Source organism: Jaculus jaculus, chromosome 7 (assembly GCF_020740685.1).
Source record: "Jaculus jaculus isolate mJacJac1 chromosome 7, mJacJac1.mat.Y.cur, whole genome shotgun sequence".
Classification (NCBI taxonomy): Eukaryota; Metazoa; Chordata; class Mammalia; order Rodentia; family Dipodidae; genus Jaculus; species Jaculus jaculus.
The window spans coordinates 125,599,662-125,627,604 of record NC_059108.1 but is presented as its reverse complement, the minus strand read 5'-3'; the positions used below and the strand labels follow the sequence as shown (position 1 = coordinate 125,627,604).

The 27,943-nt window shown below is 39.9% G+C and overlaps 1 protein-coding gene across 4 annotated transcripts in view; it reads right to left on the bottom strand.

The window, feature by feature from the left end:
• Positions 1–27,943, bottom strand: part of Pcnx1 (pecanex 1) — a 168,365-nt gene that overhangs the window by 93,428 nt on the left and 46,994 nt on the right. For 3 of the 4 annotated variants that reach the window (XM_045154648.1, XM_045154649.1, XM_045154650.1), the window contains exons 2-6: positions 27,548–27,756; positions 18,830–18,935; positions 11,697–11,742; positions 10,414–10,503; positions 1,657–3,363 (exon numbers count right to left, since the gene is read on the bottom strand). In XM_045154648.1, coding sequence (XP_045010583.1) covers positions 1,657–3,363; positions 10,414–10,503; positions 11,697–11,742; positions 18,830–18,935; positions 27,548–27,756 — 2,158 coding nt within the window. Of the gene's footprint in view, positions 1–1,656; positions 3,364–10,413; positions 10,504–11,696; positions 11,743–18,829; positions 18,936–21,455; positions 21,541–27,547; positions 27,757–27,943 lie in introns of those variants that run through there. The other variant, XM_045154651.1, reaches the window with a different exon arrangement.

Below are 27,943 nucleotides of genomic sequence, written 5' to 3'. Positions count from 1 at the left end.
ATGGCTTAGTGGTTAAGGTATGTGTCTGCAAAGCCAAAGGATCCTGGTTCAACTCTCCAGGACCCACATAAGCCAGATACAAGTGGGCACATGCATTTGGTGTTCATTTGCAATGGCTAGAGGCCCTGGCATGCCCATTCTCTCTCTCTCAAATAAATAAAAATAAAAATATATTTTAAAGATGCTAACGAAAGAAAACAAAAGCTGGAATATGGAAAAATGAGTACTTATACGAGTCACAGAATTGTATAAACAAGTAACACTCTATGTAACTTTCTAAAGTTACCAGAATACCCTACATTTTCTATGGACGAGAAATGACAGTTTAAATATATGAAGCTTTATTTACTAAAGGTCTTGCACATATTTTGCTATGTTTACATTTCAACCATATCTGTTGTTCACTTACAACATAAGTAAATATACTTCAGATCTTTTATTTTTAAAAACTGGTATCCAGGACAAAGGTTCCAGAGAATCTGATTACTGTATTGTCACCAAATGGTAACAACCAGTTGGGATACAATTCATTTTCAGTATTTAGGTTTGACACATTATTTTCTTCCTTGGTACTAATGGCCATTTCTTTACATTCCCATTATAAGTTTATCTTTATTACAAATTTTACCAAAAAAAAAAAAAAGAAAAGAAAAACAAAAACTAAGACAAGAGTACTTACCACATTATGCACTTTCAAAATACTATGAATTTACATATTTAGGAATGTTTGTATAAACAAAAAATCCAGCTGAACTTTAAATAAGTGACTGAATAAATATTACTACCAGTACTCCAACAAGTAACTGTGAACATTAAATATACAAACACAGATAAAGAGAATGGGCATAGAAGACCCAATTCCTCAGCACCTAACCAAAGAGCAGATTTCATAACAGAACATAGTAAAGCAAACTATTCTGGCAGGAAAAAGCAGTTTTAAAAAAATGTAAAATAAAGAGGTCAACAACACACACTGACAGAATACAGTCACCTTTCCAATTTTACACAATTCACCAGAATCTGAAACAAGTAAGCCCTTTAAAACATCGTAATTGTCATGGGGGCATTGTACATCCACTATCAAAATGCTCACACAAGCTACAGAGCTCACTTCTCACTTAATAAACTTTAAGAACTGTATAAAATTATGGAACAAAATGAAAGCTTACAAATATTTGAAACTTGAATTACGAAATAAAACCCAAGAAAACCACCAAAAACAACAACAAAGAGCTTGTTTTCAAAGCACATCACAGAAGCTAAAGGGATTCTGGACAAAGTTTATGTAGTGGGATGGGTGATCTTGTTCTGGGAGGTCGGCAGTCACAATTTAAGAGATGACTAAAGGGAGTCTGATATCCTAATAAAACTGTATATTTGCTATTGCTATTCTGCCGTTGTGATGGGTATTTCTGGCAAAACTGGCTTAGAACACTGGAAGCTATCAAGAAAAAACTGATATACTCCATAAGGCAAGTGAACAAATGTTTCCAAAGCCTTTCCTAAAACTACCATATTTTTCCAAGTTGAAGAAAGCTTTTCCTAACAGTTGAAGGGGAATATTAATGGAAAGCTTATTTTCATAAGCACTGTTCTCACCAACAGAACCAAACTTAAAAGTGACTCTCAGGGAAGTCTCCTCTGTAGCCTACTTACCTCCACTGACTGTGTCCTGCTCTTCCCCTTCAGGAAAGGCAACCTGGCTTGGCAAACTATTCCTAGACCGAGTGACTGTCTCTAACTGGGAAGCACGTCCCAGTAAAGAGAGCTCATCTAGCACCTCTCCCTCTTTGGCCTCAAGATCTGACTTTGAAGTGGTTAAGGGCTTCATACTCTCAGGTGCCATGAGCCTGTTTGAATCATTCAGACATGCCACAGTGCCACTGTCCAAGCTCAACACTCGGGCACGTGTCTTGGCACTATTTGAGCTGGAAGTCCGCCTTGTGGCTCGCTTTTTGCCAGATCCCTCAGGACCCAGGTGAGCTCTGTGTGTGTGGTCAGAGTCTGTGCCCCTTTCCTTATGAATGTGTTTGGTCTTCAGAGCACTGTACTTGCCCTCAGGAGACTGGCACGAATGAGACGTTGTGCTGGAGGAGCTGTCACTGCTGAACTGGTGAGCAGAATGAACACTCGATGCTCTACTCAGGTCACTTTGATCACTGGAGTCCTCATCATGACAAAATATAGCACTATGTGGCTTGGTTCCAGAAACTCCTCGAAAGGAAACATAGTCCCTGTGCCGACTGGAATCAAAGCTGCTGGCACGTTTCTTTCCTGTCCGTCTCCTGCCAGACTTATGGGCAGAGGCTGTCCGGTGGATTAAGCTGGAGGATTTGGGGCGGACATCTCCTTCCTTCTGCTTCCCACCAGCATCTTTACAAAGCTTGGAATCCACCGACACGCTAGACTGCTCACTTGGCGGCTCTTTGCTTTCGGCCGTGTTCTCCGAGGGCCTGTCCTTTGGTTCCACGTGCTCATTTGCATGTGGGTTTTTATTGGCATCTTCAGAGGCAGAGGTGCTAAGTGCTCTCTGCTCAGCCAGCTCATCGGAGGCCTGAGCCTCTGGGACTTCTGGAGCTCCACCATTTGTACTCCCTTCCAGGGCAGTCTTGTCACTGCTAGTCCTTTGGTCACTGGCAGAGCTACTCCTCTCTTCTGGGTCAGCACAACACTCCTTCTTTTGTGCACTTCTCGTTCCCACTTTAGGAGACTCCTCATGCTCAGACAAGATGCTCTCTATGTGAGTGGAGCTGGTCTGCTCACTTCTATAGCTGCTGACAGTACTGTTGGTGTCGCGGTCAGTCCCACTGCAGTAGCTCTCTGTGGACGCGCTACTCCGTGTGCTCAAGCTCCGCAAGCTGTCCATGCTCTTATCTGCATTTAGTGCTTTGTTCTTCCCCCCTTTGGTGGGGGGCTGAGAATGACTACTTTTCAGGTCACCAGCAAGCTGAAATTCCCCGGGCAGACAAGACTTTTCCACCACAGACTCTTTGGATCCAGAGTGAGGCTTAGAAGATTCTAACTCACTGACTGGATCTAACCCTCGCCTCTGCTGGTAAAGAGGGAAGTCATTCAGAGAAGTGTCAGGAAAAGCCACAGCAGAGCTTGAAGTCCGTGGCACACCCCGTGGTCGGTGATCTTTCCTGTAAGAGTGTGAGTGTAAAGGTACAAGAGAAGCCACTTCTGTGTCACACGCGCTGGACAGTGATTGGTCAACATGGTGGTGGTGGCTGTGACTTGGCAGGCTCACTTTGTCACTGAAGTCCCTTGGTAAGTCCTGTCCACAAGAGGACAAGGAAGGCTGAATAGAGATGAAGGAGTCATTGGAGACCAGACGGAAGAGCTTCCGATCAGTTGCCAAATCTGTTTCAAACACATATTTGAAAATGTTAGCATGATATAAGATCTGCTTCTCTAGCTACTGTTTAAAAAAAAAAAAAAAATTCCAGGCATACAGTAAATAAAATACAACCAATGTCTCAAATAGTTCACTGGATAGCAGTTGGCCAGTCATTCCAAAGAGCTGGTTTTCTACATCACAACTGCAAAAAAAAGTATTCTACTGGGCTGGAGAGATGGCTTAGCGGTTAAGCGCTTGCCTGTGAAGCCTAAGGACCCCGGTTCGAGGCTCGGTTCCCCAGGTCCCACGTTAGCCAGATGCACAAGGGGGCGCACGCGTCTGGAGTTCGTTTGCAGAGGCTGGAAGCCCTGGCGCGCCCATTCTCTCTCTCCCTCTATCTGTCTTTCTCTCTGTGTCTGTCACTCTCAAATAAATAAATAAATAAAATTAAAAAAAAAAAAGTATTCTACTGATGGAATGAAGTAAACTTCCAAATTTTTGACTTTTTCGACTGGGTTCAGAAAAGGTTCCACAGTCTATTGACAAAAAAATAAGAGGAAATAAGGATTATACTTAAAATGGATCTGTATTTCTATACAAGTTCTGGCTTCTCTCTCGCGCGCGCTCTTTCTCTCTCCCTCTTTCACACACACACACACACTCACACACACTCACTCACTTTTTTTTTTTATAACCCAGCAGATCTAGAACCTGAGAGGTCTTCCTGCCTCAGCATCCAAGTGCTGGGATCCCAGGTATGCACCACCACATCTATCTGCAAATTATCAGTCTCACAGAGTAACAGATTAACAGGAAAGGACATAGAGTTAATAATGTATATTGATTGCCATCCCTCGTGAAGAAACATATCTTCCCTTACTATAAAACCATTCTTCTTATTTTGAGGCAAGCCCAATAGACTTGCTTTTTTTTCATGAGAGAGAGAGAGAGAGAGAGGGAGGGAGAGAACTGGCATGCTGGGGCCACCAGCTACTGCAACTGAACTCCAGGCATGTGTACCCCCTTGTGTACATGTGCACTCTGGCGTGCTTACATCACTTTGTGCGTCTGACTTATGTGGGACCTGGACAGTAGAACATGGGTCTTTAGACTTCACCAGCAAGTGCCTTAACTGCTAAGTCATCTCGCAAGCCCTATAAAACCATTCTTTAATCTTCCGTTTAAGGTAGTGACTTTATTACTTTAATTAGCATGTATATTATAAACAGAATTATGAATGTAAATAAATTCATCTGCCTATATAAAAACTGACTTTTAATACACATGTTCGCAAGGACACTTAAACTTATTATCAGAGTGAAAAGTTATTTGAGGGGCATGGACCTGCTCAGCACTTAGAAGACTGAGGTAGAAGAGTTATGAGTTCAAGGACAACCTGAGCTACAAAAACAACCCTGTGTCAAAATGCAAAAGCAAAATAGGGGGTAGGGAGCTGAGCGTAGTGGCACAAGCCTTTAATCCCAGCACTTGAGAGGCAGAGGTAGGAGGATCTCTCGGAGTTCGAGGCTACCCTGAAACTACATAGTGAATTCCAGATCAGCCTGGGCTAGAGTGAGACCTTACCTCAAAAAAGAAAACAAATTATCAGCTTTAGTTGTCATAACTGTATTACAAACAAAATGCAGTAACATATTAGATAGTAAGGCAGATTCTTTTCAGTGGAATCTCAATGATAAAAGCAACTGTTCCTCCCTTAAGATTAAGTAACATTGGGCTGGAGAGATGGCTTAGCAGTTTAGACACTTGCCTGCAAAGCAGAAGGACCCAGGTTCGATTCCCCAAGACTAGCATAAGCCAAATCCACAAGGTGGCACATGCGTCTGAAATCTGTTTGCAGTGGCTAGAAGGCCTGGTGCACCCATTCTCTCTCTCTCAAACAAACATAAATACTTAAAAAAAAAAAAAAAGATTAAGTAACTTTAAGATGAGAATGAAGTTACTACACATGTTTGTGAACTTTAAAAATCACTTAATATCTAACAGATTACTTCTACACTGCTCCATTTGTGATATATAAGTGAACTATGAGGCTTGTGTCTTACACACAATTAAACAGCTGTCATTATACTTATTCCAAACTGTATTTTACATTTTTGAAATTTTTTAAAATTACAATATTTCTGAAAAGCACTCTCAATTTCTATTTGTAATAGGCAAGTAGGCAACAGTGTGTCACAGTTCAAAAGACTGAAAACTTTTTAGAGTAAAAAAAGTAATTGAAAATCATCTAATAGAAGAATAGATGATTTTTAAAATGCTAGTGATCAAAACCAATTTTTTGAATGACTGCTATTTGTGGCACTCAGAGTAAGAAGAGCATGTTTTTATGTTGCTCATGGTGGTGTAAGTGCTGTAACCTTCTGCATGACAATCTGACAACATGGCCAACAGGACCATAAGCCCTGAAAAGGCTTTCTTACCAACCCTCTGATTGCTAGCAACTTATTTCTAAAAATAAAGAGTAAACCAAAATGTGTATAAGGTCTTAGCACAAGCTTTTTATTATAGGTTATCACAAAAAAATTAAAAACACAAAAGTATAACAGGGGCTGAGGGAGATGCTCTGCAGATAAAGATGCTTTGCTTACAACACCTGCCAGCTGAGGTTCAAATTCCCAGCACCTATGTCAAGGCAGATGTACAAAGTGGCACATGCGCCCAGAGTTCATTTGCAGTGGCAAGAGGCCCTGGTGTGCATGTACTTACTCTTTCTCTCAAATAAACACATATATTTTTTAAAAGGTATAACAGCAGCTGGATGTGGCCACACTCGCCTTTAATCCCAGCACTCAGGAGGCAGAGGTAGAAACAGCACCATGAGTCTGAGGCCAGCTTGGGCTTGAGGGAGACCCTACCTTGAAAACAACAAAACAAAAAAATATATAGCATCCAATAAAAATCATTGATTACATTATGTGGCTTATTAAATGTTATGCAATAACTAAAACATTTTTAAGGAGTCATGTAATTAGGGCTGGGGAGAGAGCTAAGTGCTTGCTTTGCAAGCATGAAGACTTGAGTTTGATCCCCAGAACCCACATTCAGAGAAAAAGTCAAGCTCAGGCTAAGATGAGACAGCTCAAAGGTTAAAGGTGCTTGCTTACACAGCTTGATGACCAGGGCTCAATTCCACCATGCCTACATGAAGCCAGATGTACAAAGTGGTGCACACAATCTGGAGTTGATCTGCAGTGGCTAGAGGTTCTGGTGCACCCTTTCCATCTATGTCTTGCTCCCCCCTCCCCTTGCAAATAAGTATTTTTAGAAAATCAAGCTGAGTGTTATGACATTCACTTGCAATCCCAGCACTGGGGTGTTAAAGACAGGAGGATCTCCTGGGGCTGGCTAGCTAGCCAGCTAACCTAGCCTATGAGATGAATTCTGATCCAAGGAGAGACCCTGTCTGAAAAAAAGTGGGTAGCATCTAAGATTGTCCTCTGGCCCTACAAGCATGTGAATGTGTGTATGTGTATGGGGAGCCAGGGTTTCTCTCTACTATAAATGAGCTCTAGATGTTATGTTGTTACCTTCTGTGTCTTTATGTAGGTTCTGTGATTCAAACCCGGGCCAGCAAGCTTTGCAGGCAATCGCTTTTAACCACTGAGCCATCTCACCAGCCTCAACTTTACTTTTTCTACTAGCAATCACCTGGGTCTCTTGTTCTTTACAAAAATTTATGGAACCTGCAAGTTTATAGTCTCATTCTTCTCCTTCAATTTTCTCTTAAGCAGGTTCTTTTGTTATTTTTATTCATTAAACAATGTGGTGCTAAAGACTGATCCCTGGGCTCTGCACATGCTAGACAAGCACTCTACCACTACTCCAGCAAAGGCAGGTTCTAATTCTACTCCATTAAAACTATCTTCAAGGTCACCACCATGTTCTACACTGTTAAATACAATGACTCAGGTCTCAGTTCTCATGTCCCTTGGCCTGGCTGATTTCCAGCAGTCTGTTTTCCTTCTTTCCTATCAGTTGTTCCTCCTTGGTCTCCTCAACTTCAACTAGAATGGCTCAGTCCTCAGAACTTCTCATGTTTCTATCTCTACTTTCTCATTTGTAGATCTCTTCCAGCTTTCTGGCCCCACAGTAAACCTTCAGAAAAATCCACAGTGTCTCCATCTTCTATCTAGTTCTATATTCATTTGAAGACGGCCTACAGTTCTGATCTCAGGGAAGACATGAGTGAAACTAGATAAGAGACACTGGCAATAACTCCTTGGAAATGAAGAAATAGAGAACACGGGCCTACAGCCTCAGATGTCTCTCATAATTCAGAATCATATGACAAAGCAAATGCCAGTTTACAACTAACTGCTGTTACCAAGTAACTATTCCGTAAACCCAAACCAGTCCCAAATATTTAAGCCAGACTGAACTGTCACTAGGTGGAGCCAAAGCACAGCCAGGACAAAAGAGCTGAAGAAGGCAGGCAGGCCATCTTAAAACCCCAAGCCAGCTATGCCTTGTTTGTTTACCAACTTTATAAGAAGCCAACCTCATGTTTGCTGGTTTTTAAGACACTGTCTCATTCTGTAAACTTTCTAATCCAAGATGGCCTCAAACTCATGGCTATGCTCCTGTCTCAAGCCTATCAAATGCTAGGATCATGAGCCACCCTCTCCAACTGCAACCACATATGACCTGTTTTTTATTTGTTGGTTGGCTATTATTTACACAATTTAAACTCCTAAATTTAACCCTTGCTCCAACCCAGTTCTGCTTCTCAGTTCTCATCGCTGCTTGAAGGTCTAAGAACATCACATACTACCTCTGCCCAAAACTGAACTCTCCATTCTACTCTCCATGCTCTCTCCACCCTCAAATCCAGACTGCTCTTTCAGTTGAGGGGCACTACATTCTCCCTCTGTCTAACGCCTGACAGCCACCCCTGACCCAAATCCATCAATATAGCTTATTTATCTTCTCAAAAGATATGTAGTCATGCATGGTTCTTACTACCCCAAAGAGTGCAATGAGGCCTCAGCTTTAACACAGACTCACAATCAGAACCACAGTGAGTCTGAAATTTTAACACAAGCCTTTAGCAATTCCTCATTTTGCAAGGAATTAAAACAAATATTTTTAAAATGATTTTTAAGACTCTACGGAATTTAATTCCTCATTATCCCACACTATTTCTCAAACCCAGCAGGCATGTCCCACTTTATAGCTCTTATACTTGCTATTTGCTCTGAATGCAAAGAGCACCTTTCCCCAGATTTCTCTTTCTATGGTCTTCAATCCACATGAGGCTTCTCAATTATTCTATTCTAAGTTACAACACTCTCTGCACTTGCTACTTCCTATCCTTCATCGCTATAGTAATATGATTCATACAGAAGGGTAGAAATTGTTGTCTGTTCACCAATTTATTTCTAGTAGTTAAAATAGTGCCATACCTATAATGAGAACTCAAAAAATATCTGTTAAATGTACATGAAACGTGTATAATATATGATAAAAGCAAGTTCTAAAACTGTAAGATAGCACAGTACTCTGAATTTAGCTGGGACCTTAAGTTTCTTGTAATTTCTCTCTAAGCCGTAATATGCTCATGTGAAGATACGAACTTCAAATGCCTATAGTGAAGTCTGGCTGGGTGAATGCATTCAGAGTTGGGAGAGGAGCCAAACTAAGGACAATGCTTGTAAAGGACGTTTTAGTTAGTATAACTGTGCCCACTCATTTATGAACAGTTTATGGACCCTTTATAGCCAGAGACCATATGATCTGCAAAGCTATCTGGCCCTTTGCAGAGTTAAGTGTATTATTCCTAACCTGGACACTAGTAGACACTCAGTGAATGTCAGACATCATCATGTGTAACTACCTGCAAGGGTAGAGTTGTGCATATATAAAGCTCAGCTTGCGAGATTATCAAAACCTTGTGTGATATACAATAAAATAATGAGCTACGACTACTAAATGCACTAACACCAGCCACTCTAAGACCATTACTTAGTCATGAGATACATGATAGCTACGTATTGTAGAAAGCAACACTGTAATCACAAAGCAATCCACCTTTAGTTTTGTGTGTGTGCTCCTGTTTGTGAGTACAAGTATACGTAAGGCTGGAGCTCAGAGAATAACTTTCAGGTCAGATTTTACCACTCTACCTCATTTGAGGTGGTGTTTCTTTCCCTTTGGCTCTCATTCTGCTTTTTTTCTTGGCTCTACTGGTTATTACGTTCTGGGAAATTCTATCTCCACCTCCCATCTCACTATCAGCAGTGGGAATGACAGAGCCCTTCATGGCTCTGGCTTTCTATGTGGGAGTACTTACGCTTGAGCAGTGAATGCTCTATCCACCGAGCCATTTCTCCAGCCTCACCTTTAGTTTTTAAGAGGGAAGAGAAGTGTTCACACAGAATACACTACATTTTGAAGCCTTTGGAAGAGATGAGATCTTCAAAAGCAAAAAATAATGTTATTATAACTCCAAAAAGGAAGTGTTGGACTGGAGAGATGGCTTGGTGGTTAAGTCCCCAGAACCCATGTAAACCAGGTGCACATGGTGGTGCATGAGTCAGGAGTTCGTTTGCAGTGGCTAGAGGCTCTGGCGTGCCCATTTTTCCTCTCTCCTCCCTCATGAATAAACAAATAAATAAAAACTAAATTTTAAAAACTGGACTTAAGAAACATCAAGCCAACAGGTAACTAAAGGAATACCAGAAGCTCACATCCCATCTCACACTTATTCTGGAGCATACACTCATGAAGTTCTTTCTCCATGTTTATCTGGCAGAAAATGTCTAATGGAAGTCAGTAGGAAAAAGCACTTAAAATGCTATAGTTATTATTATCCTAGTAATTCTTTTGATGTTACCTAAAATTAATCATAGTATAGACAGGCCATGCAGCACAAGCCTGAAATCCCAGAATTCAGAGGCAGGAGGATCACCCACCCAAGAGCTCAAGGCTACTGAGCGAGAACCTGTTTCAAAAAACAAATAAGTGAAAGCTTTTATCAAAATGAGAGTGATGTATTTCTCAAGTTCACCATTTGCCACAACATATGATGTTACTGTGAAGCCTAATGCTCTTACCCTGTTCTTCACTTCCTTCCTTACACAGACTAGAGCTCTGGCCCAGACTTAAGCTTATGTCATCAGAAGTCTTCGCAGTATCTGTATCTCCTGTAAAGTTGAGAGAAACAAGTGAAGGCACTGTACCAAAGTAAGCAGAGTGTCACAACAAGGAAGGAAATCAGTTCCATATCTATCAACTAAAGCTGCCTCTACACATTGAAGGGGATATAACCGAGAATGAACTGGACTTGTACCACAGATCATGAGAGCACATAATTGTTCTCATACAATTACAAGTCCAATAGTATGAACAGTTTCACTATGCTAGCAAGTAAAACAGCTTCTTTAAAACTAGGTAGATTTTGGCTAGAGAGATGGCTCAGCAGTTAAGGAGCTTGCCTGCAAAGCCTAAGGACCCAAATTTGATTCCCAGTACCCACATAAAGCCAGATGCACAAGGTAGCACATGCATCTGGAGTCCATTTGCAGTGGCTAGAGGCCCTGGTGTGCTTATTTTCTTCCTTTGCCAATTTCCACACTTTCTCTAGTAAATAAATCAATAAAATGAAATAAAAATAAGTAGATTTTAGAAATTAAAAATTAAGTAATTAATTTAGAAACAAATTTCTTCCCCAAGGAAACTAGTAAGCTAAAAAAATTATAGTGCAAAAACAGTATGCACTTACCTTAAGTATATACACAGAAAGAGAAAATCTTCTCTTTAATGTTTCAATTACGTATCCATTTAAACTTTTTCCCATCAAATTATTTTTTATAAGCTTCACCTAAATTTACACAGGTATTTTCCCTCATGGCAAGGAATTTCTCATGGATCAAAATTTGTTATATAAGGACAGAGAGATAGCTTACTGGTTAAGGCATTTGCCTGAAAAGCCAAGAGGGCCCTGGTTTAATTCCCCAGGTCCCGTGTAAGCCAGATGCACAAAGGGGCACATGCATCTGGAGTTCATTTGCAGCAGCTGGAGGCCCAGATGTGCCCATTCTCTCCCTCCCTCCTTCCCTCTCTCTATTTCTCTCTCTCTCTCAAATGAATATGTGTGTGTGTGTGTGTGTGTGTGTATTTAAAATTTATACTATAAGTAATATAATAGACATAGTCAAACACTTCTAGAATATTTAGATGGTGAAATGGTTAAAATTAAATCAAGTGAACTTCAATAAGATAAATAAGACTTCAAGAATGATTCCTTCATTACATTTAAATATACAATAATTATTTCTATTATAATCAAAACAGACAAGGTTAAATCAAAGGCAATGTTCAGTGACATCATATATACCTTTAATAGTTGCTGCTGTTCCAAGTCTAGAGGAACCAGATCCAATCTGGAACATGACATACAGAAAATAAAACTAGTTAGCATGCTAGCTATATATCATCCCCAATACAAGCTAGCAAGACTATCAAAATTACCATGTTATCTAACATGCTAACAGTCACTTTTATCAATATTAAAAGATATGGGAGCCATTCAACCTGTTTGGACTAGCAGATGCTATATTACCTTTCAATGTGCTAAGACTGTAAATATGTCTGCATGCTCAGGATTGATGGATCCTCTGGGGCCAAACACCTCCAATCTCAAGAAAGTTACATCATGCAGTTATTATCATTTTTTCGATTACATATGACATGTTGGTGTTATAAACCAAAGCAATGCCAGGCATGGGTCTATGAAAAATAAACTTGAGATATTTTAGGGTACATAAAGTTTGAAGGTAGAAAATATACTGACTTATGCTACAGAAAAGAATGTAAATCTTACTGGCCTAGGTTCTAGAATAAAATATATTTTGGGAGAGCACAGTAAGTAAGAGTGCAAGCTGCGCAAGCATGACTTTGGATCCCTAGCACCCACATATAAAAAGCGAGGCATTAGCCAAATGTGATGGCTCACAACTGGAATTTCAACACTGAGGAAGCTGCAGAAAAAGGATCACTGTGAGGAGTTGTAAGCCAGCTTGAGCTACAAAGTGAGTTCTGGGTCACCATGGGCTACAGTGAGACCCTGTCTCAAAAAAAAAAAAAAAAGAAAAAGAAAAAGCTGGGCGTAACCACACGTTTGCATCTATAACCCTAACTCTGCAGCTCTGTGGGGTGAGGAGGAAGGGAAGAGAGTTAAAGACAAGAGGCTCACTGGGGCTTGAAGGCCAGGTAGTCTAGTCAAAAGATGGTGAGTTCCAGGTTAGTGAGAGACTCTGTCTTAAGAAATTAAGGTGGAGATGTTAAAACAGATACTCATCTTTCTCTGGCACTCTGTGCACATAGACATACACACCTGCATATACAACACACATATACATACAAACACACAAAAATATTCTTTTTTGTAGACAGGATATTTAAATAAAATAAGCAGGGCCTAGTGGCGCATGCCTTTTAATCCCAGCACTCGGGAGGCAGAGGTAGGAGGATCACTGTGAGTTCATCCTGAGACTACAGAGTGAATTCCAGGTCAGCCTGAGCTAGAGTGAAACCCTATCTTAAAACCAAAAATAACAATAAGTAATAATAATAAATAAAATAAAATAAAAACTTAGCCATTACAAAAAATGAACTAAAGCTGGGCGTGGTGGTGCATGCCTTTAAAATCCCAGAACTTGGGAAGCCAAGATAGAAGGATTGCAGTGAGTTCGGGGCCAGCCTAAGACTACATAGTGAATTTCAGGTCAGCCTGAGCTTCAGTGAGACCCTACCTCGAAAACCAAAAAACAAAAATGAACTATTAAGACAAACTATAAACAGAAAACCAACATATAATTGTTGAGCTTTAAAAATTGTTTATATTCAAAAAAAATTGTTTATATTCAAGATGGTCTACCACCCATTATTTATAGGACCACAAAATTATCTAAGCAAATATCCAAATTCTACAAACATAGTGAAGAAACAAAATATGACAGTCTTATACTCTTCCTATAACCCACTGCCATAGGATTCTAAGAAAAGAGTTCAGCAAATTCAGCACTGTTAAATAAAATTTAAAACATCTTATAATTCTTGATGGATTTACTCTAACCCTAACCCTCTCACTGAGTCAGCGTGCCAGGAATATACTGGAAGATATGCTCTGAATGCAGATCACTGTGGCTTCTGAGGGGGCAGGAAAGCCTTTCTTGATTGGGAAGGCCACTGAACGTGTATAAATGTCGACTTTAGATGGTCATGTAATGAGATGGGTAAATTCCATGTCAGTGAGATGGTAAATAAAAACTGGCATACAAATAGAGGTGAAACAACAATGAAGTCTTACTGCAGCCAATAAAATATGAGGCATTACTTTTTTCTAATTTATTTTATTTTTTTATGAGAAAGACTGGTATGCCAGGGCCTCTAACCACTACAATTGAACTCCAAAAGTGTATGCCACCTTGTGCACACACATGATCTTGTATGCATGTGTGACCTTGTGGACATGCGTTACCTCGTGTGCATGCATCACCTTGTACATCTGGCTTGCGTGGGTTTGGGGGAGTCAATCCTGGATCTTTAGGGTTTGCAGGCAAGTGCCTTAAATGCTAAGCCATCCCTCCAGCCCAGGCTTTAATATTTTTGAGATGTTTGTTAAGCTTGACTCTTCTAGGTTTTCCTAGAAGAATTTGCCTGCTTTTAGTAAGCTGTAAAAGGCATTTTAATTGTCCAAAAAGACAAAAAGGTAGCAGGTTGGACAGAATGGCACACACCTTTAATCCCAGAGATTGGGAGACAGAGATAGGAGAATCACTGTGAGTTCAAGGCACCCTGAGAGTAAGACTACATAGTGAATTCTAGGTCAGCCTGGGCTACAGAGAAACCCTACCTCACAAAAACCAAAGAGGGCTGGAGGGATGGCTTAGTGGTTAAGGCCATTTGCCTGCAAAGCAAAAGGACCCAGGTTCAATTCCCCAGGACCCACATTAGCCAGATGCACAAGGGGGTACACATGTCTGGAGTTGATTTGCAGTAGCTAGAGGCCCTGGCATGCCCATTCTCTCTCCCTCTCCCTCTCTCTCTCTCTCTCTCTCTCTCTCTCTCTGTCTCTCTTTCCCTCCCTCCCCTCTTTCTCTGTCAAATGAATAAAGTAAAATATTAAAAAAAAAATAGAGAGAGAGAAAGGAAAAAGCTAGCAAGGCTTGGTAGTAATTCCAGCATTTGTGAGGCTGAGACAAAATGATTATGAGTTTGAAGCCAGCCTAGGCTACGTAGTGACAAACTGTCTCCAAAATAAAAATTAAGCCAAAGAACATTTTACTATAAAGAAAATTTAACACATTACTAATCTACCAGGAAGTTATTGGGGGAAGGGGGACATTAACTTGCTGGACAGAAATTTAAAGGCACAAACCAAAACACCATTTTTTGCTGGCCCTTTAAGGAGTCTGTTTTGTTTTGTTTCTGAAGTAAGGTTTCATTCTAACCTAGGCTGACTTGGAACTCACTATGATCAACCCTCACTCAGCCTCCTGAGTGCTGAGATTAAAAGCATTCAAGCTCCCTTCTAGGAATTTAAACTTAAAAATCAAAACCTTCTTGAATATGGATTTTAGTTATTTGCTCATAACCTTCAAATGAATGTCCCCTCCTCCGTCCCTGCCTAGCTCTCCACTTTGTTCAGATGCACACTGTCTTGATGGATGACAAGGAGGCAAGGCCCTGTCTGGAGGGACATGCAAGGTCAAGCTCTGCTCAGTGCTTACGAGAGGCCGCTGGAGCACAATTTCGGGAAGAGAAGGAGTGAGGAAAGCCTCTCAGCACCCACAGTTGCCTGCCACCTAACTTCAACAGCATCACAAGCACAGCCTCTCCACTCAGCCTGCCCAAGCCAGAGACTGGGAAAATGCCAGCCAGCACAAGGCCTGAGCGTTACTGAGCTGCCCAACAAATGACACACAACCACCTCCGATTTATGCAACCAACACTAAGTTCTCTCTCTAAATCCATCTCAGCTGAGGACTCTATCACCTGTTCACAAAAAAAATCATTCTTAATGGACACCTGGGGGGTTATATGTGATTTATGCTTCCTCACAAAATATCAAAGAATCTTAACTAATTATGTGTAATACAAAAAGGGATCAAGGGCTGGGGAAATGGCTTAGCAGTTAAGGCATTTGCCTGCGAAGCCTAAGGACGCCCAGTTCAATTCCCCAGGACCCACATCACATAAGCCACATGCACAAGGGGGCGCATGTGTCTTAGAGTTCATTTGCAGTGGCTGGAGGTCCTGGTGCACCCATTCTCTCTGCCTCTCCCTCTCTTTCTCTCTCTCAAAATAAATAAATAATTTTAAAAGGGGGTATCAAGAATATATAGTAGAGTACATCCAAATACAATACGGTCCCCCAAATGACACTGCAGAACACTCACGACAATATTTGACACCCAGAACAAAGCAGAGTACATACACTACAACTCCATTATTAAAGTTTTATTACATGTGATATTGTGAAATGACTTTAATTTTCTTCAATTTGGTAAATTTTGTAAGAAGGAAAAGAAAAAATAGTATCTTCCTACATGTGGGAGTGAACCTTTCTATTTAAGTGACTGACAACCTAAATGGGTGTGCTATGTGTTTACGCACAGGTGCACTAATTATATTCCCTACAGCAAGTAGGGCCAGGTCAAAAGAAATAATACAGAGCACAGATATCAAAAGTTACTGGCTACCGCTATGCCCTTTCACCAAAAATGGGATCTTTTTAAGAGGTGGCACTCCAAAATACTTGAAAATAATGTAGGACAACCACCTATGCCTGTCAGTAAAAAGGAGGCCAGGATTAATTAAGAATACAAAACATGTAACCATGTTTAAGGATTAACTAATTTTGTTCTATAAAAACAGACTGAGGAAAGCACAAAGCCAACAAAAAACAGGATCAAGGATAGTAATGCTTTACTTCAAACAAGTATTGTGAAATCTGAAACATAAAAGTTGCTGGTCTAATTAACATGTATAAAGTAGTTCATTTTCACAACATTTCATTTCTTGTTTTAAAAAAAATTTTTTTTTCTGTTTTTTTGAGGTAGGGTCTCACTCTAGTCCAGGCTGACCTTGAATTCACCATGTCTCAGGGTTGCCTCAAACTCACAGTGATCCAGCCTCCCAAGTGCTAGGATTAAAAGTGTGTGTCACTATGCCTGGCTGCTGTTTAAATTTATTTTTATTAAGGTGTGTGTGTGTGTTCATGGGTGTGAATGCAGTGGGTGTGGCTACACATGCACCACAGCACCCACATAAGTGTGTGTGTGTGTGTGTGTGTGTGTGTGTGTGTGTGTGTGTGTAGGTGACAGCTTCAGGTGTCAGCTCTCACCCTTCTCTACTGTGTCTGAGGGTAGTCTCTTAAGAGTTCACTTCTGTGCTTGCCAGGATAGATGGTCCATGGATCTTCTGAACAACTCCCCTGCTTCCCATCTCCCTTCACACCACAAGTATGATGGTATGACAGCTTTAGGTGGACATGGGTCCTCATTCATGCACAGCAAGAACTTTTCTCAATGAGCCATCTCTCCATCTGCTTTTTCATTTTTTAAAACATCAATATCTTCCATTCCATGGAAGATGACAAGAACACAAATTCAAGGTCCTACTTATTCTACACTATATTCAACTTCCACTAAAACTACTGCAAAAGAGTTACCTGAATTTAGTTTAAATCATGAAAATACAATTTGAAGACAAATCTTTGATCAAAATAAGACTTTGATTAAGAGAATATGGTGGTTTTCATAATACTGTCTTAGTACCCAGCAACCAGTGTGGACAGGTGAATTACTACTATGAAATAGCACCCAAGAATTAAGCCAACTACTTATTTGTTTGTCAAATGAAGAGTCAAGTCCAATTCTACCTGTAGCTTATTTCTACACATAAAAGCAATTAGAAATTGGTCATTAAAAGTCAATTGTATAAAAAGCATATATTCCTCAGTGGAAAGAGGAAAATGTATTCTGTATATCAACTGTCATATATCTTCATACACCAAAAGCTAAGTGCTACCTATGTGGAAATGCTCCGCTTGCAAGAGAAAAGGCCAATAGCACAAGGTCTGAGAGGCCTGATAAACAAGTGAGAGAGTAGGATGGAAAATAAGAACCAAGTGGTTCTCTAGCACAGAAAGGGGAGTTAGGAAGTGTCTGCAATACACACCCATGTGTGGAACAACGTGAAAACCAGCTGTGTCTTCTACGCTATGGCAGAACTGACACAGTGACCACCCAGCCCCACAGTTGACTTTCTCCACACGTTCACATTACTAGTGCCGTCTGCTCAGAAAACAGAGGCTACAACTGAGATCTGAGCTGGCACAGACAGATGTTCAGAGTAGCAGAACTGAGGATAGACACAGCAAGAGCACAATAGGCCACAGCCCAGTATGAGAATCATTTTCAGAGCTACATTCCAAGAACAAAAGTTAAGCACAGAAGACAGACATTAAAATTGTCAAAAGCAGTATGGGGCTGGAGTGATGGCTTAGTGGTTAGGGTGCTTGTCTGTGAAGCTTAAGGAGCCAGGTTCAATTCCCCAATATCCATGTAAGCCAAATGCACAAGGTGATGTATGCATCTGGAGTTAGTTTGTTGTGGCTGGTGTGCCCATATTCTCTCTCTCTCTAATAAATAAACAAAATATTTTTTAAAATAATAAGGTCTATATTTTACATCTACCATTAATATTTCAAACACTGTAAGACTGAGTATGTTACTTTTCTTGCCACCTATGCATAAACTAGGAATGACTGCAGACAACTCTAGGTTTCCAAGGCAGATGATGGGGAGATAAAAAGTGGAGTGAGGGCTGGGCATGGTGGCGCAGAGGTAGTAGGATTACCATGAATTCAAGGCCACCCTGAGACTACATAGTTATAGTTAATTCCAGGTCAGCCTGGAACCAGAGTGAGACCCTACCTCAAAAAACAAACAAACAAAAAAAGTAGAGTAAGGGCTGGAGAGATGACTTAGAAGGTGCTTGACTGCAAAGCCAAAGGACCCAGGTTCAACTCTCCAGGACCCCCGTAAACCAGATACACAAGGTGGCACATGCATCTAGAGTTCGTAAGCAGTGGGTTCAGGCCCTGGTGTGCCCATTTTCTCCCTCTTTCTCTCTCAAATAAATAAAAATAGAATATAAAAAATTTAAGTATTTTTTTAAAAAGTGGTGTAAGCAGGAAGCTAATTTTTCTAAGGCATTCACCACAACTATGTTGATCAAAACTATATATGTAGGCAGTGAGTATATGTTACTATGTTACATGCTTAGCAAATATACTTATTAATATTAAAAAATCCATTAAAAATAAAAATTAATATAACCAGTATAAATAAGTAATCAAAAATGATAATCAGAAAGATAACCATAAAATGCTGCTATAAATAGTGAGCACTGTCAAGAAGAGACTACCATCAGGCAAAATAAAGCAGCACAGGTTCCTACCTGGTTGCTTGGGTCTAGACCAGCATAAGAATTTCTGGAACTGCAACCAACTGGAGGTGTGGCCTCGCGAATGAATTCAGACATTTCAATCCCTCCACCAGGGTCACTGTGTGGGAAAAACAAGGAGGAGAGTAACTACCATTATTCTATCACTAATTCTTATCATTTCTTCATTATTCTTTTTTTCTATAATAGTAAGAGTTTCTGGTTTTTAAAAGAGAAAATAAGTAAAAAACAAGGGGTCTTCATTTATTGGTCTGAAAACTGAAACTATTTAACAACTGGAAGGACTCAAAAGTAAATAATTTATAGTATGCTTTGTAACCACTCTTTGCAAAGAAGTTATTGTCTGTTTCCCAAGAGCAAAGAGAAACCAGTCATTTATAGATACAGAATGTCATCAGCTACCATGTTAACTAATGTCTCCAGGAGGTGAGTCTGACTAAGCTGCACAGCACAATGAACGTTCCTGGATTAAACTGCCTGTGTCTGCATTTTTAAGTAAAGAGAACTTTACTACTGTCTTACAAACTGGAAACCTATGATTCCAGACTTGGGTTTATTACACTAAAAGCCCTAAGTCTAAAGAGTAAAATGGCACTATGCTGTAACAATAGGCATGAGAATGTCAAACCAGGGAAAGTGCCAGTTCCAAAATAACTGGTTCAGATGAACCCTACATAGAGTACTAAGAAATAACAGGAACCCAGAGTAAGGGGAAAAAATATTTTACAACACATTTTAAAGTCTTAGAAAAAGTTCTATAATAAGTTTCCTCAGGAACAAAACTTTTAGAACAACTCAGAATCCTATTTCTTACCCAAAATTATTTGCTCATTTTACCTGGTATAAAGAGTAAGCATACTCAATTTCTTAGCTATTATTATCAGGATAAACATTCTAGAATAGGTTAAACCCTAAAAACTCACCAGCTTTCTAGCCACACAACACCTAATTCAAACTCCTGACTAACAAAAAAAAAAAAAAAAAAAAAAAAAAAAAAAACATACCCCCAGCCCTTTGGATGAATTCTCATAGTTGTGGATGACACTGACTCCACCTCTTTGGCTCTACTAGCCAAAGATCATCAGCTTATCCCACTATTCTGGTCTTTGAAATCAGTTCTACAATAAGCATATAAGCCCACTCAAGCTAGTATGAACCAGGTCAGGAGTGTCTTACTGTTGAAAGAGACAATTTCTCTACACCAGCTAGTCTTGCTGCTAAGACTTTAGAACTGAGAGCTGCTGCAGCCACCTCAGAGCACTGAGGAGGAGCGTCTACAAGAAGCCGGCGAGGAGAGAAGACCAGCACCTGGCTGTAAGGGGAGAACCGCGAGGTGGTTTTGGATCTCTGCTACCTGACATGCCTGAAGACATCCCTCACATGCAGACTTCCCACGAAGTAAGGGGGGAAGGGGGCAGCCTACTACAATCAAAAGACAGATGCAAAAAAGAATTTACTTGCAAGCAGATCTTCTATGTAAATACTTATCACTGTAGCGGTTTGAATTATGCTGTTTTTGTTATTAAAGTTTTCTTAGCTATAACATCCCTGGTTTGCTTAATAAGTTTCTAACTCTAAGCCACTGACTGCAGTTAGCTAACCAACTCCCATAAGGAGCTTCCTAACTTGCTACTGGAACTTACTTACAAGGTCCACGGCCAATTCAGTGCACAAATACCGCATGTGAGAAAAGCAGAGTGTGCTGCAGTTCACTGGCTATTCACTATATAACTCCTACCAGCTCTGCAGGTGACACTGACACTTTTCTGAATTGGACTAAACATTAAGGAACTAACATGCAACACCACACAGGAAGGACAGAAAGCCTTCATTTTGCTGTGTGTGTGTGTGTGTGTGTGTGTGTGTGTGTGTACACATTATTTCTTGCCTAAGGTGTCAGAGGAATAAGCAAGTTAAACTATGCCACTGACACAGATGAGAGGGAGGTGTGATGATATACAGCATTCAGCAATGTGTTAGCATATTCCCTCTTTTATTTTCAATGTACCTGACTATAGGATCTCCTGATCAGTATGGGCCAGGTGTGTGAAACTGACAAGCTGTGCCTTTTCTAAGAAACTACACTGCCTTTTCACAACAGGTATTGCAAAGTCTCTTTCTAGTCCAAAACTGTGAAGTAAACACCACGGTAGGGTTTCTTCCCCCCAGCCCTACTGACAGGGCCACACAATGCTTGATTGCAGAGGACTGGCCAGTGCAGTATAGGGTGGTGGCAGCATCCCTGGCTCTTAACTCCCCAGATGTCAACAAACGTGATTCCAGACGTGAAAACTGAAAATGTCTATTGTCCCAAGGGGCAAAATTATCATCAGAAGAAAAACTATGATCTAGAACTAACACTGGTCCACCGTCACAGAGTAGAAAACAGGAGGTATTAAAAAATACAAAAGGATGAAGGAAAAAAATGAATATCCCTTTTATTTAAAAAAAAACTCCTAATAAAATGTGTATCCTTCACTTTTCTCTACAAACTCTGAAATAGAACTTTCAGCCAAACTATAGATGGCTTAAGTATAGCTTAACATACAAAATGGCTAAGTATGAGCTTTTCCTTATCAGAAGACTTTCAGGTTGTAGCAATGGAGATTTCAGCACATACCTGGAAAGTATAGCAGTTTACAATTCTCACAGAAGTAAAGTGCTCTACTGCAGTAAGCAATACACCAAACTCAAGGAATCTCTACCTGTAAGCCTTAATTTCCCATCTGTTAAAAAACAAAAAACAAAACCAGGTACAGGGACAAGCAGAAAAGCAGAAGGGGGGACTAATCTGAATTAGAGATGTCACAAACTCTTCTGTCAAGTAGGAGTTTCCTATTAGCTGCTAATGCCCAGGCTTGGATTAAAACCTTCACTACACCATTACAAACCATTTACAAATGTATTCTACACTATAATGATGCTCATTTAAAAAGGAATAAATGCCAGGCGAGGTGCGCACACCTTTAATCCCAGCACTCGGGAGGCAGAGGTAGGAGGATCGCCATGAGTTCAAGGCCACCCTGAGAGTGAATTCCAGGTCAGCCTGTACCAGAGTGACAGCCTACCTTGAAAAACCAAAAAAGAAAAAAGAAGGAATAAATGAAAACAAAGTCTTTAAACAGAATATCTGCCAGAAAACAACCGAAAATTTAGTTTCATATACTTAACCGAACCTTTAGTTTACAGTATTATAAGCATTCCTACCATGAGAAATAGAGAAACACAGTTGGTCTCCAAAATATCTGTATCTAAATCCTTAAATTCAAGGCATCAACTTCCTTTCCCAAAGCATTAAAAATGTAACATAAACATGAAAGACTCTGATTCTTTCTCTAAGATAAAGAATGAAACATTTGTGAACTGTTGTATCACACAGATTAATGACAAACCAGGGAGCTGAAGGAACTATTCCTTCATGTAACAAACTGACAGCTATAATATACCAAGCACAGTGATTGCCCTTGGATTAAAAAAAAAAAAAGTACAGTTTCCTATTTACTTATTTTCTAGAACAGAATTCAAGATTCACAAGTGGGAGTGTGAGGAAAAGATGTAAAAAACAAAAATCCACACTAGAGATCTTAACAGTAAAGATTAAAATCATTCTCTTTAGGGCAGGAGAGATGGCTTAGTGGTTAAGGCACTTGCCTGTGAAGCCTAAGGACCCATGTTAGACTCTCCATATCCCATGTTATACACAATTCAGGATGATGCCCCACTCCTGAAGGAAGAGGGAAATGACAAGGGAAAGTGGTGTTGGAGCTCGAATAAGAAGTACACTGCCTTGATGCTAAGTGGGGGGCCACTGAGTACTGACCTGCTTATTACTCTCTAAAATTGATATGTATTTGGTATATACTTTGAAGATATACTTTCAAAAAAATGTTTAAACAAAAGAAAATGAAAAAGAAATTAATGAAGCAATGAATAATTATTTATATTAACATATGGCACGTATGTAATAGCCAGATACAATTAGAACAATTACAGAGTAGTTTCCATGTGTCAAGAATGTTCTAAGCACTTTACATATATCATCTCACTTAGTCCTAGTAATAATCTTATGAAACAGTACTATTATTTGCCTCATCCTTCTGAAAACAACCTTATGCAACTTTTCTAAGATCACAGAATTAGAAATGAATGATCCAAAAGGTAGGACTACATAGTGAATCCCAGGTCAGCCTGGACTAGAAAAGGACCCTGCCTCAAAAATAAAAAGAACAAGAAAAAAGAAAAAAAAAAAAAAGAGAAAGAGAAAAATAAAAAGAAATGATTCAAACTTCAGTTGAGTAAATAGAGTCTGTATTTTGTCTGTCTGCCTTCTAAAACATACATTTTTAGTAAAACTAGCATTAACTGAAGAAAAGTTGAGAACCCATTTAAAAGCTACATAGGTAAATGAAATTTTTAACTTGGATACTTACTATGTTAAAGGTTTGGTTTCTTTAAATTTACCATAATCACCATCAAAACTCTCATGAAAATTTCTTTAGATAATGAGCATATATTTCACAAAAAGTGTTAAATATATAAATGAAAATAATAAAGGTAATACTTAAAAGACAGCTATAGAGGGGCTGAAGAGATGGTTTAGCAGTTAAGCGCTTGCCTGTGAAGCCTAAGGACCCCAGTTTGAGGCTCGATGCCCCAGGACCCATGTTAGCCAGATGCACTAGGGGGCGCACACGTCTGGAATTCATCTGCAGTGGCTGGAGGCCCTGGTGTGCCCATTCTCTCCCTCTCTCTCTCTCTCTCTGCCTCTTTCTCTGTTTGTTGCTCTCAAATAAATAAATAAAAATAAACAAAAAATTTTTTTTAAAAAAGACAGCTATTGAGAAGGGATGCATATGCTAAACTATTAAGCCTGTTATGAAATTACAGTGATAAAAAACAGTATGATATAAACTTGAAAAAGGAAAACCAATGGGGCAAAAACAAAGCTTAGAACCTGACCCCCTACATCAGGGTCAGCATCCACAGTCAATTAACTGTGAATCAAAAAATGCTCAGGGGAGCTGGGTGTGGTAGCGCACACCTTTAATCCCAGCATTCAGGAGGCAGAGGTAGGAGGATCTCTGTGAATTCGAGGCCACCTTGAGACTCTATAGTGAATTCCAGATCAGCTTGGCTAGAGTGAGACCCTACCTCGAAAAATGGAAAAAAAAAATGTTCAGGAGGAAAATAAAAGCTATGTCTGCATGTAGATTTTATTATTATTCCCTAAGTAATGCAATACAACTACATATGTAGCATTTACAATGTATTACATTTCTAAGTAATACAAAGATTTTTGTTGTTTTTTGTAAGTAGTTTTATTTATTTATTTACTTGTGAGCAGGGACGGGAGGAAATGGGAGAGGAGTGGAAGGAAGATAGGGAAGAAAGTGGGTGTGCCCGGGCCTCCAGCCGCTAGAAATAACTATAAATGTATATGCCACATTGTGCATCTGGCTTTACATGGGTAGTGGGAAATTAAACCTGAGTACTCAGGCTTTACAGGCAAGCACCTTAACCGGTAAATTATCTTTCCAGTCCTTTTTGCTTATTTTTGTGGGGCTTTTTTGGGGGGCAAGGGTGAGGTTCAAGGTAGGGTGTCACTGTGATTCAGGCCTCAAACTCAACGATCTTCCTGCCTCTGCCTCCAGATTGCTGGGATTAGAGGCACGCTCCACCACGCCTGACTACAGATGTTTTAAAGTCTGCAGGAGGACATGCATGGATTATATACAAATACTATCCTATTTTCCATGTGAAGAACTTGGGCATCTAAGCCAAAGGCCAGTATGGAAACAAGCCGCAGACAAAGGACCACTACGTAACATGAAAGCACAACCGTAATTCATTCTTTATGAATTTACTGTTTAATGAGAGGAACAAACAAATCTAAACTGCTAGGATGTTTTCAAACTGACTACAACTTAAGAGTGAAAAAATAAAATGGGAGGCTGGATGTGGTGGCACATACCTTTAATCCTAGCACTTGGGAGGTAGAAATAGGAAGAATGTTGTGAGTTCAAGACCACCCTGAGACTACGTAGTGAATTCCAGGTCAGCCTGGGCTAGAGTGAGACCTTACCTCGAAAAATAAAAATAAAAATAAATGGTATAAATAATGAAAGCAGATATGAGTAAATATTTATATAACTTAAGGGAAAGAAAATTTTTACAAAATTTGGCATCAGAGGCAGAAATAAAAACAAATAAAAAACAGACCTCAAAAGTATAAACTGTAGCATATAAATAGACAGATACTATAAACAGAGGAAAAGTATTTGACACTGACTATAAAAATTAACATCTTCAATAAATACATGTCATCTCTAAATTAATGGCAAAGTACTACCAACAGAAAAACAAACAAGTCAGAATAACCAACAGCAGGAACACAAGAAAAATACTTCCACAGAAAAATTCTCTCACTACTTCAAATATTTACTGAGTACTATCAATGCCAAACATTGATTAAGAGCTAGAATATAATAGTTTCTTAGGAAAGCAAGGTTCCTAACTTCAAGAAGCTGGTAATGCAGACAGTTGGGACTTACTGCAATGAACACAATTATCACAAGGGTAAGATACTTGTTCAATGGATAAATGAGGTAGCTATATGAAGGGTAAAGAAAAATGTAATTGAAATGTATTAACAGCTGGACATGGTGACACAGGCCTTTAATCCCAGCACTCAGGAGGCAGAAGTAGGAGAACTGAGGAGAGTTTGAGGCCAGCCTGAGACTACAGAGTGAGTTCCAGGTTAGCCTGGGCTACAGTGAGACTGTACCTCAAAACAAAAAAAATGTAGAAATGGATTGGGGAGATGCTTGCTTGCCCAAGTTCAGAACCTTGGGCCCCATGGAAAACCTGAAAGGGGTTCAGGTTTCTATAACCCAGCACCTATGTTCTAAGAAGGGAGGCAAGTCAGGAGAATTCCCCAAAGCTCACAGAGCAGCCAGCCTGGCAAAGCAGCAGAGGATAACCAGCAATGAGAAGTCTTGCCTCCAACAAAGTAGAGAGTGAGGACAGAACCCAGAAAGTTATCCTCTGACCTCCACACACACGCCATGGCACACAAGCACCCACACTAACACACATAAACACACACATAAAACAAACAAAAAATTAAGTAAAAATAAAAATTTTTAAAAGTCTAGACAAAAGCTTTCAATGAACTGGAAGATATGTAGAAATGTATGTCTTAATGGAGGAGTTCCTACTTTTAACTCTATTATTCCTACTGTATCACCTGAAATAGTAGGCTGAGGGGAATCAGCACAGTGGCTAAAAGCATAGACTCCAGAGCCTCACTGCTCAGACTGACAGATGTTTCTCAACTTGGTTTCCACTATAAATCAGGAATGGTAGCAGCACCTTCCTCACAGAATTGTTTTGAGGCCTGAATGAACTCACATACGTCAAGTGTGCACATAATAACTATGCTGTGAGAGTTATGCTAACTGGGCACTGGAGAGATGGCTTAGCGATTAAGGCACTTGCCTGCAAAGCCTAAGAACCCAAATGTGGCTACCCAGTACCCACATAAGCCAGATGCTCAAGGTGGCACATGCACCGGGGTTCATTTGCAGTAGTTGGCGGCTCTACGCACCCATTCTTTTTTTAAATATTTTATTTCTATTTATTTATTTATTTGACAGAGAAAGAGGGAGGGAGAGTGAGAGAATGGGCCAGGGCCTCCAGTCACTGCAAATGAACTCCAGACACATGTACCCCCTTCTGCATCTGGCTAATGTGGGCCCTAGGAATTGAACCTAGGTCCTTTAGCTTTGCAGGCAAATGCCTTAACCACTAAGCCATCCCTCCAGTCCCTGTGCACCCATTCTTTATCTGCTTCTTCTCCCCCTAAAATAAACAATATATATATTTAAAGAGAGTTATACTAATTGGTACCTATTGTTTCTGTAAAAATCACAAGAAGTAGCAGGGCGTGGTGGTGAACGCCTTTAATCCCAGCACTCAGGAGGCAGAGGTAGGAGGATCAACCATGAGTTCAAGGTCACCCTGAGACTACATAGTAAATTCCAGGTCAGTCTGGGCCTGAGTGAGACCGTACTTCAATAGACCAAAAAAAGAAAAAACAGGCTATATAAAATAATTAGATCCCTCAGTCAAATAGAGAAAGATGGTAGAATTAAAAAAAGTACTACAATGTTGCTGAACCATAAGAAGACAATTATGCTTCTAAGAAAAGAATATGAAATTAAAAGATACCTATAGATAATATATGTAGTTTAAAATACAGATATGTCAAATAATCTTTTTTTTTTCTTTCCTGAGTCTCTATAGCCCAGGTTGACCTAGAACTTGTGACCCTCCTTACCCTTGTGTGTGCTGGGATTACAGGTATCTGCTACCATGTCTGGCTGAGTAAATTTTTTCAAATGCTGAGACTTATAAGCTATACTTCATTATCTCTTTAGGTTGTGTGGCCTTGGTTTCAGTCTCCAGTGTAATGATTATGTAGTAGCATGCTGTTTTAAGTTGTTCAGTAATGAGACCAAGAATATTGATTCAATCCCTAAGTATACTTTGTTCTAACATGCTCATCTGTACTTTCATTACATTTACAGTGGCAAGACTCAGTGCTGCCTTCAAAACCTTGTAAGAGAAGAAAGAGGGACATGAAGTGAATATATCGGTATACACATACCATAACCTGTATTGTTACAAGCTGACACACACAGGTTTTCTTACCTCGGACCATTGCTGTCTTTTCTCCTTGTTGAACAGTTGCCTTGTTCAGTTTTCGTTCGCTGATCTGCAAACTCATTTGCACGCCTATCTACAACTTCTCCAGCATCAAGTGCTCTGTGCAGGCGATAGTTGACCATCTTCAGAACAATGAAAACAGCAGCTACTATGGGACAATAAACTGCTACTATAATCATGGAAGAAGGAAGGGCCTTTAAGAGAAAAGAAACAAAGACAAGCATTTTAGAATGATTTTTTGTTCAATTAATTATACTATTCAATAAAGAACAGTTGCACAGGGCTGGAGAGATGGCTTAGCGGTTAAGCGCTTGCCTGTGAAGCCTAAGGACCCCGGTTCGAGGCTTGGTTCCCCAGGTCCCACGTTAGCCAGATGCACAA